The 16,151-nt window shown below is 45.1% G+C and overlaps 1 protein-coding gene and 1 pseudogene across 1 annotated transcript in view; both read right to left on the reverse strand.

Annotated features, from left to right (window-relative positions):
- Positions 1–6,075: 6,075 nt before the first annotated feature.
- Positions 6,076–6,127, reverse strand: LOC121537129 (annotated as a pseudogene).
- Positions 6,128–6,822: 695 nt separating this feature from the next.
- clybl (citrate lyase beta like) overlaps positions 6,823–16,151 on the reverse strand; it is a 183,608-nt gene continuing 174,279 nt past the window's right edge. Inside the window, exons 7-8 of the mRNA XM_041844012.2 lie at positions 9,794–9,918; positions 6,823–7,277 (exon numbers count right to left, since the gene is read on the reverse strand). Coding sequence (XP_041699946.2) covers positions 7,182–7,277; positions 9,794–9,918 — 221 coding nt within the window. The 3' untranslated portion in view covers positions 6,823–7,181. The remainder of the gene's footprint in view (positions 7,278–9,793; positions 9,919–16,151) is intronic.

Genomic DNA, 16,151 nt, shown 5'->3' on the forward strand with positions numbered 1-16,151 from the left:
GGGAGAGTTGGAATGTGATTGTTGGCTGAGGATCTCGCTGTCTGTGGTCACGCAGCGGCGGTAATAACAAGGTGTGCAGGTGCCCATGCGCGCGCCAGGCCTTTACCTCTTCCTAAGGCGTGCACTGTTTTCCTAATACCCATTTCAGACATTATATGCGGTATGTTAGGACTACATGTACAAAATAGAACGCAATGTTAATATGACCCCCTTTCAAACAGCCCCTTATTGACCACTTATTATTTATAAATGTCAGTGAGTAACTGGCAAATTGGGAGGGGTGGGGTGGGGTGGGGGGTTAAACCATGGGGGCTGATTGCAGTTCAAATTAGGGAGGTGTTAAACAATGAAAGTGTTAATACATTTACCTGCAAAAAAGCAGAGAACCATTCACACAGACCTGATACCAGTTTTTTGCTTACAGGATCTGTGAAAATTGCAGGAATCATGACTAGGTCTTAAGGTGGCTTTTATTTTTCCAGTTTTTTTTTACCCCTACCCCTTTCAGATTTACGAAAAAGCAGGTATAAAAATGCAGGCGTGGTAAATTAATGGGATTTAGGTCTGTGTATGAAAGGGATATTAGAAAGTCAGTGATATGTATAGGCTACCAACGCTAATATAGCTGGTCCAAATTATGCAATTTGCGTCACTCTGTAGCATTGAATAAACTGTATCAGCTTTATACAAATGAATGCATGCTGTTTACTGGGAGCAATACAAAAGCTTTGAGAACCGTGTATTTGACTTGTCAATAATGCCATTCAACTATAAAACCAGCACGTTACCATTTTTATTACATTTACATTTTAGTCATTTAGCAGACGCTCTTATCCAGAGCGACTTACAGTTAGTGAGTACATACATTTTCATACTGGCCCCCCGTGGGAATCGAACCCACAACCCTGGCGTTGCAAACGCCATGCTCTACCAACTGAGCTACACGGGACCTACGTCATCAGTATCAATTAATTAATTTGTGAAGACCAATACCTTAAACATACATTGAATTCATGTTCAAATTAAGGAACCTGGAATATAGCCTAATTACATTTAGAAATAGCTAAATAAAATGCAGAGAACATTTATAAATTGAACCAGAAAGCGAAACAGTGACAGGTGAAGTTGGAAATGTAAGTTTAAATATTGTCAAATTTTGAAGGTCCCTTGGGATAGGCCTATGTCAGGAAGCAGCGTCACTAAACAAACAACACTTTCCACCTCCAAAGTTATTGAGCATTCCATGAAAGGGCCTCCAGATCTGACAAGCAATATAACCGCGCCTACACCGAGCTCCAACATATAAAAATGAAAAGTTGGAGGGACTTTGTCACACTGTAACGACTCATTACCATTGGCCCCGACACCCTGACTCAGTTTATTAGCCTCCTAGCAACTGCAGACAAAGAGGCCGGGTTTTAGTGGGATCCGCCGGGGCCGGGCTTGCCTTTGATCTGTGCCCGTTAAGGAGAGGGGAGTAAGGGGGAGTCAGGGCCCGAGCACCCGGGGGTTGGTGCGCAGAGAGAGGGTCCCTACCCCATTGAAGTTGAAATGTAAAATGGTTAGGGTTGGGGTTAAGGTTAGGGCTTAGGGTAAGGACGTCCCAAGGATCCCGGATAGCACTAACCGCAGAGAGAGGGGACTGGTCTGTCCCAATCATGCGAAATTCATAAGTCGCAGTCCATTGAAGGGGGCATTAGCTTTCACCATAACACAAGGACAGACAGATAGACAAATAGGCTACCATTATAGAAGTATTAGGATAAAATCTTACATCTGATAATTTTCAGATAAATTATTATTTGGTAGCCTATGAAATAGCCAATTCAGACCGTGCAGTCACTTTTAGAACATTTTGTCCACAATGATTCCGGATTTCAGCCGCCTCGCTCAGTCTCTCTGTCTGTCTCTGCTGCACTGACTGACACGTATTTATTCACAGACAATAGGCCTCTCCAAATGAAGTTAGTGATGCTAAAGCACTAGAGACCACTGCAGATTGATACCGTAGTCCTTATTTAATATTGCGAATAACATGTTCAATAGAGATCTAAAAATGAAAGTGTAGGCCTAGTAATATTTATAAACGTGCCTACAACAAACATTAACAAACACAAATTATTATGCTATTTATGAAATTTTGTTAATTTGGAAGATGATAACCTATAATCCATTAAATAATGTATTATATTTATAGGCTAATATCAAACAGTTTTAAATTGAACGAGTATAGTAAAGCCCATAGTTTTTTTTGGCCTTTTTGGGCCTTTTCTTTTAAAATGCGTTCAAAAATCAAACATCAATTTCCGTTTTCTCTATATGTTTCCTCAATGGGTGGATTATTTTACATCCTAGCTTGTCTCATATGGGCCATTTCATGAAAATAATACAAATGATTTGAAAAATAAAATATTTTACCACTGTGACTACACGCCCATCACACACATTTTGAACCAAGAGTCTTAATGTATTTTTTTTTTAAATTAAAGTAATTTTTAATTAATTTAAAACTCTTGAATAATACAAACACTGATTCATTGAATTTTTTCCAAAATACAAATAACATGAAAAAACGAAAACCTTATTTTGTTCAAATAGGCTACTTCTAAATCGAAATATATTTTGACTCTTCAAATGTTCTAAAAAAAGACAATTATCTCTGCAAAAATGGTATCAAATGAGAACTGTAGCCTGCTCACTTACAGATGAAAATGAGAGAGACAGGTGTAACAGTAGGCTAGTCTTCTCAGGAGACTTCTTATAGTATCTCAAAGGAGTTGACACTGAAAAAGGCAGGCCTACAGTAAATTATAGGAAATCTGAATACAGCTAATTGGAGAGTTAACGAGTTAAATCACATTACATGTAACATTGCCTCATCAACTCATCATTATGCTACAAATGCCTCAAAATCACTTTAAGACTTTAATTGTCAAACTGTGTGGTCAAGGACTCTAGTGTCTATAATTTAAACTAGTTGTTTTATTGCATGGGACTACTCTTTTGTTGAAATTAATTTGTTGCATATTGTCATTAGCACACTATTAAAATAATGAAGTCCGTATTTGGGCATCCCCGGCAGGAAATTAAGCAAATAAAAGTCTTTACCACCTGCCACCCGGGTACCATCAAGATTAATGGAAAAATATGTAAAACATTTCATTTAAATGTTCATCTGACACTGTTTTGCATGCATGTTCTCTGCTCTGTCATATGGTCATAATTTATGAAAGCAATCTGGATCAACATAACTGGGGCTATGAAAACAGCCTCCCAGCCGAATAGATTCCCATCTCCATTTTGTTGAGTGAGGTTATAATCGAGTTAATTGCTATTTACTCTCTCTGGGAATACCAGCAAAATGTATTTAAATGCATCTGTCATTGCCAGGGCTGAGAAGATCATGTCAGTTCCATTAAAGACACGTCTTGGAGAATTACACTGGATAAATAGGCAGGAGTGATGGAGAAACATCCACAAAAATGTTTCAGTCAAATCAATTACACACCAAAATAACAACTAGTGGTAACTTAAATAGTATGAAATAAGGTAGTCCTAAAGGTATCATTGATTTGTCTGACTAAACTTTGAGACAGGTCAATGGCTGATGAACCTGACCTGCAAAAGAGTAGTGTTGCATATTGTAGCCTGGAATCCAAACTGAATTACACTCCATTTCACTATAGTTACACTTCAGTTAAACAGAATGGATTCAGTTAGGATTCCAGACTATACTGTTATTGTACTCAGACAGAAACACATGGCAACGTTTCAACACCAGGTGGATCTCCATACCCCCTTGACCTGCAACTCGGATCCAAATATCTCTAACAACGCTTGGTACACATAGGCATGAATGGCAGGCCTATTTTGCAGCCAAGTATAATTTGATGTGATATGACAATGCTGTCAATATTGTGCTAAGATAGTCCACTAAATAAATACCTGTTTGATACTTCCAGAGAAGGAGTGACATGGGTGGAGAGTAGCCCCACCAGATATTTCCTGGGCACAGACACAGGGCAGACAGGGTAGCATGGAACTCTGGTACAGGCCACATAACCTGATAGGCTACTAGGGTTTGAATTATGGGGTTGAATACCTAGGGGTGCTGGGCACTTTTATGATACAGTATAAATGTGGGAACACCCAGAGCCATTGGAAATGTCAATGTTGGTCTTTCCCACTGCTTCAGGGCATCCCTAAGAATCAATGCATCATTTAAACATGTCAGGAAGTTTTACCGTATTGTCAACTCTCTTCTAAAAAACAACTACATTTTCTGAACACACAGAACCATGTTTATGTGTGATATTCCCATTCATAGTTGAGGTTTGTAAAAACATATACATAACAGTAATATCAAGCTTTCAGAACAGCCTGCACTTTTGGGACTATATTTCTTTGTAAGAAATTACAATTATTAAACTATATATTTGAACACATGCAGGTCTGCTTTTAAGACACTAGCCTTTACACTCAAGTCCCCCCAAAACGACACTTGCATTATTCACACTTAGGCCTCCCAAACACACGCACACACTTCAGAGGGGGTTCCCTGAGCCCGTTTGTGGAATAAGCAGAAGTCAACTCCAGACGCTCCTGTCACCCAATCATAGCGACCGAATAGCAGGTGGAAAATGAGATTGAGGCAAAAACAAACAGAACACCATGACAAAATCACAACTAAATAAAAGCGAAAGGCAAAATAAGTGGGAAGGAGTGAGAAAGAGGTGTGAGTGTGACAGAGAGAGAGAGAGATGGAGAGATATGTGGCCAAATGCCAAGGAGACAGCTTATTGTTGGGGTTTTTGGCTGGGCACAGTGGTGGCTTCAATCTTTTTGTCTGGCTTTGGCCTGGTACAGACCTGAGAACCCGCTCCAGACACAATAGATCGTACAGCAGCGAGTCTAAATTACACACACACACACACACACACACACACACACACACACACACACACACACACACACACACACACACACACACTGTATTTCTGTTTCATTACCATGGCCACCATGAACCATTCAACACATTATCCCTCAGTTCACAGTTAATGGCTGTGTCGCAGCAGTTACAAAAACAATCTTATCACAGAAGGAGGGAAGTAAAAACAGAGAAATATGGACAATTGTTCATTTTCATTTTGAGATAACTGGTCAAAGTGTGTGTGCGAGAGACAGTGTGTCTGTGTTCGTATGCCTCTCTGGTGCAGAGGTCAGCGAGGGCCTGATGCCCAGTTCAATCGTATTAATACGGCCCCTTCAAGGAGAACACCGGCCCTCAGTCCACACACAAAGACCTCAGCTTTACTGATGGGCAAAACCTCAGATTGTTGCTTTACCTAAATGCGCTGAGGCTCTTTAGTAAACAGAGCTTTGATGTGGGGCTGAGTGCTGGGGCTCAAAGGAGTGTGTGTGTGTCTGTTAGTGTGTGTGAGAGAGAGAGAGAGAGAGAGAGAGAGAGAGAGAGAGAGAGAGAGAGAGAGAGAGAGAGAGAGAGAGAGAGAGAGAGAGAGAGAGAGAGAGAGAGAGAGAGAGAGAGAGAGAGAGAGAGAGAGAGAGAGAGAGAGAGAGAGAGAGAGAGAGAGAGAGTGTGTGTGTGTATGTGTGTTTGTGCCCAAAGTACCCAGCCTGAATGGAAAAACAACAGCGTCTTGTTGTGTTTGTTTAGCCTTTCCCCCGGCTGGACCCTGGAGGTGGGTGAGCATCTGTCATGACCCAGGAGAGGCAGGAGGCACAGGCACACACACACACTGCCAAAAAGTGCCCGCACCCCTAGCGTAACCCTGGATGCTCCATCACCACATGAAAAAATACTATAGTATTACAATAATTTACTGTAGCAATTGCAGACTGTAATGTTGTTTTGCGGACTGTACTGTATTACTTACTGTTTAGTATAGTATAAATACTGTAGTATTAGTATAGTAAAAAAAAACTATTGTATATACTATTGTAATTACAGTAGTGTTTTAGCAGACTAGTATACTGTAGTATTTATGTGGTGTTTTTGCGGACATTACTGTAGTATTTACTATAGTGCTTTTGTTTGATGATCTTTGACATAGAAGTGGGGGCTTCTCCTTGAGGAAACCTATTGGACAAATACTAAAAGAGCACATTTTCCATAACCTGTAGGTAGGTAGGACTGGTTTCTGAACAGATATTTCATAGCTTCTGCTCTTTTCTATAACATGTAGGGAACACAATATGGTCTATACTTGGCATGTAGGTTTCTCACTTATGGGTGGCGGGAGGGCAATGGGCAGGGTATAGGCAAATTAAGTACTGCAGTATTACTATAGTTAAAAAACTGTAGTGTTTTTGCTGACTTTACTGTAGTGTTTTTGCAGAGTGTCGTATACTGCAGTATTTACTATAGTACTCTACATTATACTACAACATTCTATAGTAAGTACTACACATGATCGAGGGATACTACAGTGTGTCAAAGGATACTACAGATTCTACAGACTATAGCAGTTTACTACATAATTCTATAGTAAGTACTGTAGTATTCTATAGTAAACTGTAGTATCTTTTCACGTGGGTTACCATTGAAACAACTGCAGTCTTTTCACACCCATCGTGCCAACCCGAACCGTACTGTGCTGGCATGGATATTTTCTTCTCAAATTGTCCTTTCCAGCATGGTTCCAGCAACTATGGCGCATGCGCAACCAGGCCAGCGCAGTTTGGCACGGTCAGTAGTATGAAAAGTGTCAAATAATATCCTGCTTTACGACATGAACATCAGAGTCTAAAACATTAACCTTAAACCTGTCATTCTTACCACAAAGACACTGTAGGATATGAATATCAAACATTTGGTGCTTTATCAGTGAACAAATTCATCAAATGCATTTAATTTATCAACAATAATCCATTTCATTTCATTAACACAACAAACAAATCAACATCAATACAATCTAGAATTCAAGTGACTTTATACACCAGGCGTAGTGGGAAGTTTATGAAATGTTGGTGCTTTGTTCCAGCTGATAAATCTGGCTGGTGGAAGAGTTTGGGGTGTCCGGTGGTGTCCAGTCTCCTCTTGCTAACGCCAAGGTATACATAAAAGTGACACTTCTCACTGTCTCTCAACTTGTCTAGTTTTTTCCTCCTCTCATTTCACTCCTCTGGTTCTTTCCTCCCCCCATATCTTCTTCCCGAGCGCCTCACTTCCCCGTGACGGCGGCAGCTAGCGTTACGATGTTCTGAGCCTGCTTCACTGAGGGCATGTCGATCATACTGCCCCGGAAGGTGAAGGCACCCTGGAGACAGGAGAAGAGGTCAGTGGAGAATACTGGAGAAGCTATTGTGCATCCCAATAATATCTCCTTTCTCCTGAAGTGTGCATTTGTTCACTTTCCTTTCAAGTATATGGAAACTCCCTCTAGTCCACGCCTACACCAATCCAATGCTTTTAATTCTCATGGGGAGTAGTGAACGAGTGCACATTCAGGAGGAAGGAGAGATGATTGGGACTCAACCAGCGAATGCAGCTTCCTTATCTCCTCCCCTTCATCTGCACTGGTTGGAAAAGACTTGACAGGTAAAAACATTTTGTGGAAGCTCATCACTAGGCTGGCTTACACCTGGTGAGATCATTTCAGATTGGTCCAACGAAGTAGAGGAGGAAAGGAATAAAAAAACAACAACAACGGGTCAGCACAGGGGTCAAATCCTAACTTGAGGTCTTGCACGTGTTGCTCCAAATTTCAGGAACCTTTTGGGGTAATAAAAGTTCACAGCTAAGAGAGAACAGTGTCCGACTTTCATTTCAGAGTCATTAGCACCTCACCAAAAGTGTGCGAAAAACCCCCACAAAAACCAACCAAAACAACTGGCCCTACTCATAACAACTCTTATCATGGCTTGATATTGACTATTTTGCTGCAGAACACCATTAATATGGACAGGAGATATGTTCATATATTGACCTACAAATTATGATATTTCAGCATCTTTATTTAACAGACTATTACCAGACTAAAAAGCGGACATTTCTGATCAGCTCATCAGCCAGTTACTTCACAAGCAACCTACAATATCCTGAGCTCAGTTTGCTAAACGAGGGAAAACATTTTCTAAAACTAGACAATATGAATAAGAAGACATTGGCTAGGCATTCACAGTCAATAACGACTGAGAGCGTTCATGAAGAAACAAACGCCGCTGGGTCAGACAAAGAGAACGACTCTGCTCTCTGCTCAAACGCCTTAGACAACACGCACACACACCGGGGCTGTGTAGGATGGGTCCCTAGGGCAATGCTTAGTGTAGGCAGGGCAGAGGCCGGCTGGCAAAGAGAGAGAGAGGTGTGGGGCAAATTGTGTATTACTCACACCAGCCTCTCCCTCAATAGGCAGACAGCCCACAGAGCACTACACACAGGAGGCAACGATGCACTAAATTAGAAACAATAATCGAATCAAATCAAATGTTATTTGTCACATGCGCCGAATACAACAAGTGTAGACCTTACTGTGAAATGCTTACTTAGAAGCTTTTAACCAACAATGCAGTTTTAAGAAAATAGGTTAAGAAATTATTTACTAAATAAACTAAAGTAAAATATAAAAAAGTAACACAATAAAATAACAATAATGAGGCTATATACAGGGGGTACCGAGTCAATGTGCGAGGGTACAGGTTAGTCAAGATAATTTGTACATGTAGGAAGGGGTAAAGTGACTATGCATAGATAATAAGCAGCGAGTAGCAGCAGTGTAAAAACAAAGGGGGGTGGGGGGGGTGTACGTCAATGCAAATAGTCCGGGTGGCCATTTGATATTTAATATTCTACACTTAATTTACCCCTCTGTCCCACACCAATCCATATTCCAACCCCAAATCTACTGTACTGACTCTGCAGTGGCGTGTATACAGAAAAGGACATTAACGATTAAGAGGTGTGTGTGTGCGTGTACAGTGCATTCGAAAAGTATTCAGACCCATTTACTTTTTCCACATTTCGTTACGTTACAGCCTTATTCTAAAATAGATTAAATAAATAAAAATCCTCATCAATCTACACACAATACCCCATAATGACAAAGCGAAAACAGGTTTTTAGAAATGTTTCGATACGCCATCCCATCTGGTTTTGGTTTAGTGGAACTATCAATTTTTTTCCAACAGGACAATGACCCAACACACCTCCAGGCTGTGTAAGGGCTATTTTACCAAGAAGGAGAGTGATGGAGTGCTCCATCAGATGACCTGGCCTCCACAATCCCCCGACCTCAACCCAATTGAGATGGTTTGGGATGAGTTGGACGGCAGAGTGAAGGAAAAGCAGCCAGAAAGTGCTCAGCATATGTGGGAACTCCTTCAAGACCGTTGGAAAAGCATTCCAGGTGAAGCTGGTTGAGAGAATGCCAAGAGTGTTGCAAAGCTGTCATCAAGGCAAAGGGTGGCTATTTGAAGAATCTCAAATATAAAATATACTTTGATTTGTTTAACACTTGTTTGGTTAATACATGATTCCATATGTGTTATTTCATAGTTTTGATGTCTTCACTATTATTCTACAATGTAACATTTTTTTAAATTAAGAAAGACCCTTGAATGAGTAGGTGTGTCCAAACCTTTGACTGGTAGTGTATGTTCTCTTTATATTTTCTTGCACATAATGGCATAGTGTGAGCCATCCTGTAATGTGTATTTGAATGCACTTATGCACTGATGTCGTCCTGTGAATTTCTTTATAAAGTCCTAAGCAATAACACGTTAATAAAAATGTCTTAACTCTACATTTTGCAGTTGACTACTATACTTGATTTACCTTTCCCTGCTTCTGGTACTCGTCAAAGCCAGCGATGAGTTCTGTAGCCCACTGGACCCTCTCCTGACTGGGGGAGAACTCCTCCTGTACCGCCTGGACCTGGTTGGGGTGGATCACCTGCTTACCTGTATAGGGAAAAGGAAAATACATACATGTACATTAGCAAATAATGTACATGAATACAGAAATGTCAATAATATCTTCAAGCGAATAACTTAACAATCATCTGCTTATCTGCATAGGGAAAAATATAAATATAGCCTACATTATACAGTACATTTTCTACAAGCATAAAGAAACACCAACAACATCGCAAAATTAATACAACTATTTCATGCTTTATCTGTGGCTTACTGAGGCTTACTGAGACATTCAACACAACTGCTAACTACTTGGTACAAAATGGAACATGTTGGTGCTTTTCAAATTACTTGGTAAAATTATAATAATGTATTTCTTAACATGTTATTTTATCAACAAAGACCAGATAAATAGTGGACTGTAAAATAAAGTGTCACTGTGATTAAACTATTTTTGTAGAGGCTTTTATACTGTTGTATTGGAAGGTAGCCATCCACAAGCTGCTCTTTCTCTGGCAGGCGAGGTGTCTGTGCCCAGCCGGTGGCCCCACGTTCGATTGGTGTTTGTTTGTGTTTTCAGTCAGTGTGTGCTTGGTTGGTGGCCCTGTGTTCAGTAGGTGTGTGTGTGTGTTGGCCAGTGTGTGTGTTTGTGTCTGTGTTCCGTCAGGGTCTCTCAGACTGTATATGGGACACCGTGGGGCGAGAGGAAGTGATGCATCACAAGTATCATGGGGTGTCCCCTCCATTTTGTCCTTGAGCGGCACCGTATCGTGGCTGTAGAGGAGAAACTTTGCTGCATGCTTAGTTACGCTTCAATCTCAGCCTGAACCCGTCTGGAACAGGACCCTGACTGCTGCTTAACAGGCTTGTGAGAGCTCGAAGAATACACACAGTAAGCATATCATTGTTAGTCTATACCTGTTGTTAACGAAGCATGTGACAAATACAATTTTGATTTGACATACACACACAGGCAGGCTGGAAGACTGACATGCACACAGGCAGGCACATACACACAGGTAGGCACACACACACACACACACACACACACACACACACACACACAAAAAGCACACACACACACACACACACACACAAAAGCACACACACACACACACACACACACACACACACACACACACACACACAGCAATAATTCACTGCAGGTGTACATGCTATTAAGTAATAATAATGTAACAATTCAGCTGCCAAATTCTAATGTACAATCATTCTCACCAGTCTAAGAAAATATCACAGTATTAAAAAGATAATGATTCAAATCGGATCTATTCCATATCTCCGTTCTCCCAAACCCCAAAAAGAGCATAATTTTCTCTGAACCAACCAATTCTCTCCAAGTCCAAATAATCCCCAACCAGTCAAACAAGACAATGCCAAAAGACCAAGAAACACCACCTTTTCGCCCCTGTATGTCTGTACTTCACAACATTTACGTCATTTAGCAGACACTGTTATCCAGAGCAACTTACAGGAGCAATGAGGGTTAAGTGCCTTGCTCAAGGTTTTTCACCTATATCGGCTTGGGGACTCGAAACAGCGACCTTTTGATTACTGGCCAAACGCTCTTACCGCTAGGCTACCCGCCACCCAACTAACAAGGCGTTAAACACATTCTGACACAATCCACAATCCTCATAAGTCTCCGAGCTAATGCACAGCGCTCTGCACTGCCATTTTCTTTTCTTATTTAACCATAATGTAACTAGGCAAGTCAGTTAAGAACAAATCCTTAGTTACAATGACGGCCTACCAAATGGCAAAAGGCCTCCTGCTGGGACGGGGGCTGGGATAAAAAAAATTATATATAGGACCAAACACACATCACAACCATAACCCTGTGAACATTGACAGATCAAACTTGTAGTGATAACCTTAACTTCTGAAACGTCTTGCGGGAGCGACAGGCCCTGGCAGTTGCCAGCAGGTTCTCATCACTTTAGGACTTAAAGCTGTCTCACAAAACAAATCCTTCAAGGTAGCAGAGAGAAGAGAAGAGTTAGTGCTAGCAGGCAGGCAGTTATCGCTAGGCTAGCAGAAAGGAGCCCAGCAAAGAAAAACTAAACTAGACCCCAATCTGCCCCTCTCATCCCGGTTAAACCCTGAGAAACAGTGTCTGCCTTTTCTGTTTCACTTAAGAGTGTAGTTTGATAATGCTTTGTGAAAATAATTTTAAAATACATTTTCATTGGAGGTATATTTATTTATGTGACGGTGTTTGAATTCAAAAACATACGAATGTGTGTGTGTGAGCAAATTAAGTATATGTGTGAGTGTGTGTGTTGGAGTATCAGTGTGAGTGAGTGTGTAGAGTCCTGTGAGTGTGCATAGAGTCAGTGCAAAAAAATAAAAAATAAAAGATCAATTCAGATAGTCTGTGTAACCTTTTTGTTAGCTATTTAGCAGTCTTATGGCTTGGGGATAGAAGCTGTTCAGGAGCCTGTTGATGTCAGACTTGTTGCTCCGGTACCGCTTGCCGTACGGAAGCTGATAGAACAGTCTATGGCTTGGGTGGCTGGAGTCTAACAATTCTCTGGGCCTTCCTTTCATACCGCCTGATATAGAGGTCCTAGATGGCAGGGAGTTTGGCCCTGGTGATGTACTGGGCTGTCTGCACCACCCTCTGTAGCACCATGCGATCGAGGGCGGTGCAGTTGCCATACCAAGCAGTGATGCAGCTAGTCAAGACGCTCACAATGGTGCAGCTGTAGAACGTTTTGGAGGATTTGAGGGCCCATGTGTCACGCCCTGGCTCGGGGGACTCTCGTATGTTGAGCCAGGGTGTTAGTTTCTATGTTTTTCATTTCTATGTTGGCCAGGGTGGCTCCCAATCAGAGACGGCTGTAGCTCGTTGTCTCTGATTGGGAGTCATACTTAGGTAGCCGTTAGGCTTTCATTCGTTGTGGTTTCTTGTTCTTATTTGGTTTGTGTTAAACCGTAGACGTCACGTTATCGTCTGTTGTTTTGATCGTGTGATCATTCTCTAAATAAATATGTTCACCCTCAACGCTGCGCCTTGGTCCTCCTCCTTAGACGATCGTGACAGAAGAAACCACCTCGACTGGATCAAGCAGCGTGACGAGGAGAGAGGATGGACTTGGGAGGAGATGAGTGCGAGTCTGGCAAGAGGGATGGAGGCCTTGGCCACGGGTAGGAGTGAAGCCCATACATTTTTTAGGGGGGGGCTAACGCCGTGGACGACGGGGCAGCAGGAGGCCGCCAGGTTACGGGAGTCACTGGTCACCAGGGGGAAGGAGGATGTAGAGGCACGGCGAGAGGTACTGGCGTGTGTTGCCAGTCCGGGCCGGCCTGTTCCTGATCCCCACGTAGGGCCAGTGGTGTGTGTTCCCAGTACGGTCCGGCCTGTTCCTGCTCCCCGCACCAAGTCAGTGGTGCGCTTCGTCAGCCCGGCTCGGCCCGTTCCTGCTCCCCGCACCAAGTCAGTGGTGCGCTTCGTCAGCCCGGCTCGGCCCGTTCCTGCTCCCCGCACCAAGTCAGTGGTGTGCTCGTCAGCCCGGTTTGGCCCGTTCCTGCTCCCCGCACCAAGTCAGTGGTGCGCCTCGTCAGCCCGGCTCGGCCCGTTCCTGCTCCCCGCACCAAGTCAGTGGTGTGCTTTGTCAGCCCGGCTCGGCCCGTTCCTGCTCCCCGCACCAAGTCAGTGGTGCGCTTTGTCAGCCCGGCTCGGCCCGTTCCTGCTCCCCGCACCAAGTCAGTGGTGCGTTTCGTCAGCCCGGTTTGGCCCGCTCCTGCTCCCCGCACCAAGTCAGGGGTGCGTTTCGTCAGCCCGGCTCGGGCCGTCCCTGCTCGGGCCGTCCCTGCTCGGGCCGTCCCTGCTCCCCACACCAAGCCAGTGGTGTGCGTCGTCAGTCCGGCACAGCCCGTGCCTGTTCCACTGGTGCCTGGTTCAGCACGGGTCAGCTGCTTCACGCCGGAGCTAGAGCAATCCGCTCCACCAGTGTGCAGTCCAGCTCCGGTCAGCAGGGCCAGACCGGACCAGGGGTACTTTGGGGGGTTAGAGAGCGAGTGGGGATCATGCCCGGAGCCGGATCCGCCGCCAAGGCGGAGTGCCCACCCGGTCCCTCCCCTGTTGTGTTTGGTTGGCGCGGTCGGAGTCCGCGCCTTTAGGGGGGGGTACTGTCACGCCCTGGCTCGGGGGACTCTCGTATGTTGAGCCAGGGTGTTAGTTTCTATGTTTTTCATTTCTATGTTGGCCAGGGTGGCTCCCAATCAGAGACGGCTGTAGCTCGTTGTCTCTGATTGGGAGTCATACTTAGGTAGCCGTTAGGCTTTCATTCGTTGTGGTTTCTTGTTCTTATTTGGTTTGTGTTAAACCGTAGACGTCACGTTATCGTCTGTTGTTTTGATCGTGTGATCATTCTCTAAATAAATATGTTCACCCTCAACGCTGCGCCTTGGTCCTCCTCCTTAGACGATCGTGACAGAAGAAACCACCTCGACTGGATCAAGCAGCGTGACGAGGAGAGAGGATGGACTTGGGAGGAGATGAGTGCGAGTCTGGCAAGAGGGATGGAGGCCTTGGCCACGGGTAGGAGTGAAGCCCATACATTTTTTTAGGGGGGCTAACGCCGTGGGACGACGGGGCAGCAGGAGGCCGCCAGGTTACGGGAGTCACTGGTCACCAGGGGGAAGGAGGATGTAGAGGCACGGCGAGAGGTACTGGCGTGTGTTGCCAGTCCGGGCCGGCCTGTTCCTGATCCCCACGTAGGGCCAGTGGTGTGTGTTCCCAGTACGGTCCGGCCTGTTCCTGCTCCCCGCACCAAGTCAGTGGTGCGCTCGTCAGCCCCGGCTCGGCCCGTTCCTGCTCCCCGCACCAAGTCAGTGGTGCGCTTCGTCAGCCCGGCTCGGCCCGTTCCTGCTCCCCGCACCAAGTCGGTGGTGCGCCCGTCAGCCCGGCTCGGCCCGTTCCTGCTCCCCCGCACCAAGTCAGTGGTGCGCCCGTCCAGCCCGGCTCGGCCCGTTCCTGCTCCCCGCACCAAGTCAGTGGTGTGCTTTGTCAGCCCGGCTCGGCCCGTTCCTGCTCCCGCACCAAGTCAGTGGTGCGCTTTGTCAGCCCGGCTCGGCCCGTTCCTGCTCCCCGCACCAAGTCAGTGGTGCGTTTCGTCAGCCCGGTTTGGCCCGCTCCTGCTCCCCGCACCAAGTCAGGGGTGCGTTTCGTCAGCCCGGCTCGGGCCGTCCCTGCTCGGGCCGTCCCTGCTCCCCACACCAAGCCAGTGGTGTGCGTCGTCAGTCCGGCACAGCCCGTGCCTGTTCCACTGGTGCCTGGTTCAGCACGGGTCAGCTGCTTCACGCCGGAGCTAGAGCAATCCGCTCCACCAGTGTGCAGTCCAGCTCCGGTCAGCAGGGCCAGACCGGACCAGGGGTACTTTGGGGGGTTAGAGAGCGAGTGGGGATCATGCCCGAGCCGGATCCGCCGCCAAGGCGGAGTGCCCACCCGGTCCCTCCCTGTTGTGTTTGGTTGGCGCGGTCGGAGTCCGCGCCTTTAGGGGGGGGTACTGTCACGCCCTGGCTCGGGGGACTCTCGTATGTTGAGCCAGGGTGTTAGTTTCTATGTTTTTCATTTCTATGTTGGCCAGGGTGGCTCCCAATCAGAGACGGCTGTAGCTCGTTGTCTCTGATTGGGAGTCATACTTAGGTAGCCGTTAGGCTTTCATTCGTTGTGGTTTCTTGTTCTTATTTGGTTTGTGTTAAACCGTAGACGTCACGTTATCGTCTGTTGTTTTGATCGTGTGATCATTCTCTAAATAAATATGTTCACCCTCAACGCTGCGCCTTGGTCCTCCTCCTTAGACGATCGTGACACCATGCCAAATCGTTTCAACCTCCTGAGGGGGAAGAGGCGCTGTCGTGTTTCTTCACGACTGTGTGCATGTGTTGTGGACCAAATCAAATCAAATTTTTTTGCCACATGCGCCGAATACAACAGGTGTAGACATTACAGTGAAATGCTTACTTACAAGCCCTTAACCAACAAAAAGTTTAAAAAGGACCATTTTAAGTCCTTAGTTATTTGGACACCGAGGAACTTGAAGCTCTCGACCCGCTCCACTAAAGTGGACCCAATGTGGATGGGGGCGTGCTCGCCCCTCCATTTCCTGTAGTCCACGATCAGCTCCTTGGTCTTACTGACGTTGAGGGAGAGGTTGTTGTCCTGGCACCACACTGCCAGGTCACTGACTTCCTCCCTGTAGGCAGTCTCATCATCGCCGGTGATCAGGCCTACCACCGCTGTGTCGTCAGCA

Source organism: Coregonus clupeaformis, chromosome 23 (genome assembly GCF_020615455.1).
Source record: "Coregonus clupeaformis isolate EN_2021a chromosome 23, ASM2061545v1, whole genome shotgun sequence".
Classification (NCBI taxonomy): domain Eukaryota; kingdom Metazoa; phylum Chordata; class Actinopteri; order Salmoniformes; family Salmonidae; genus Coregonus; species Coregonus clupeaformis.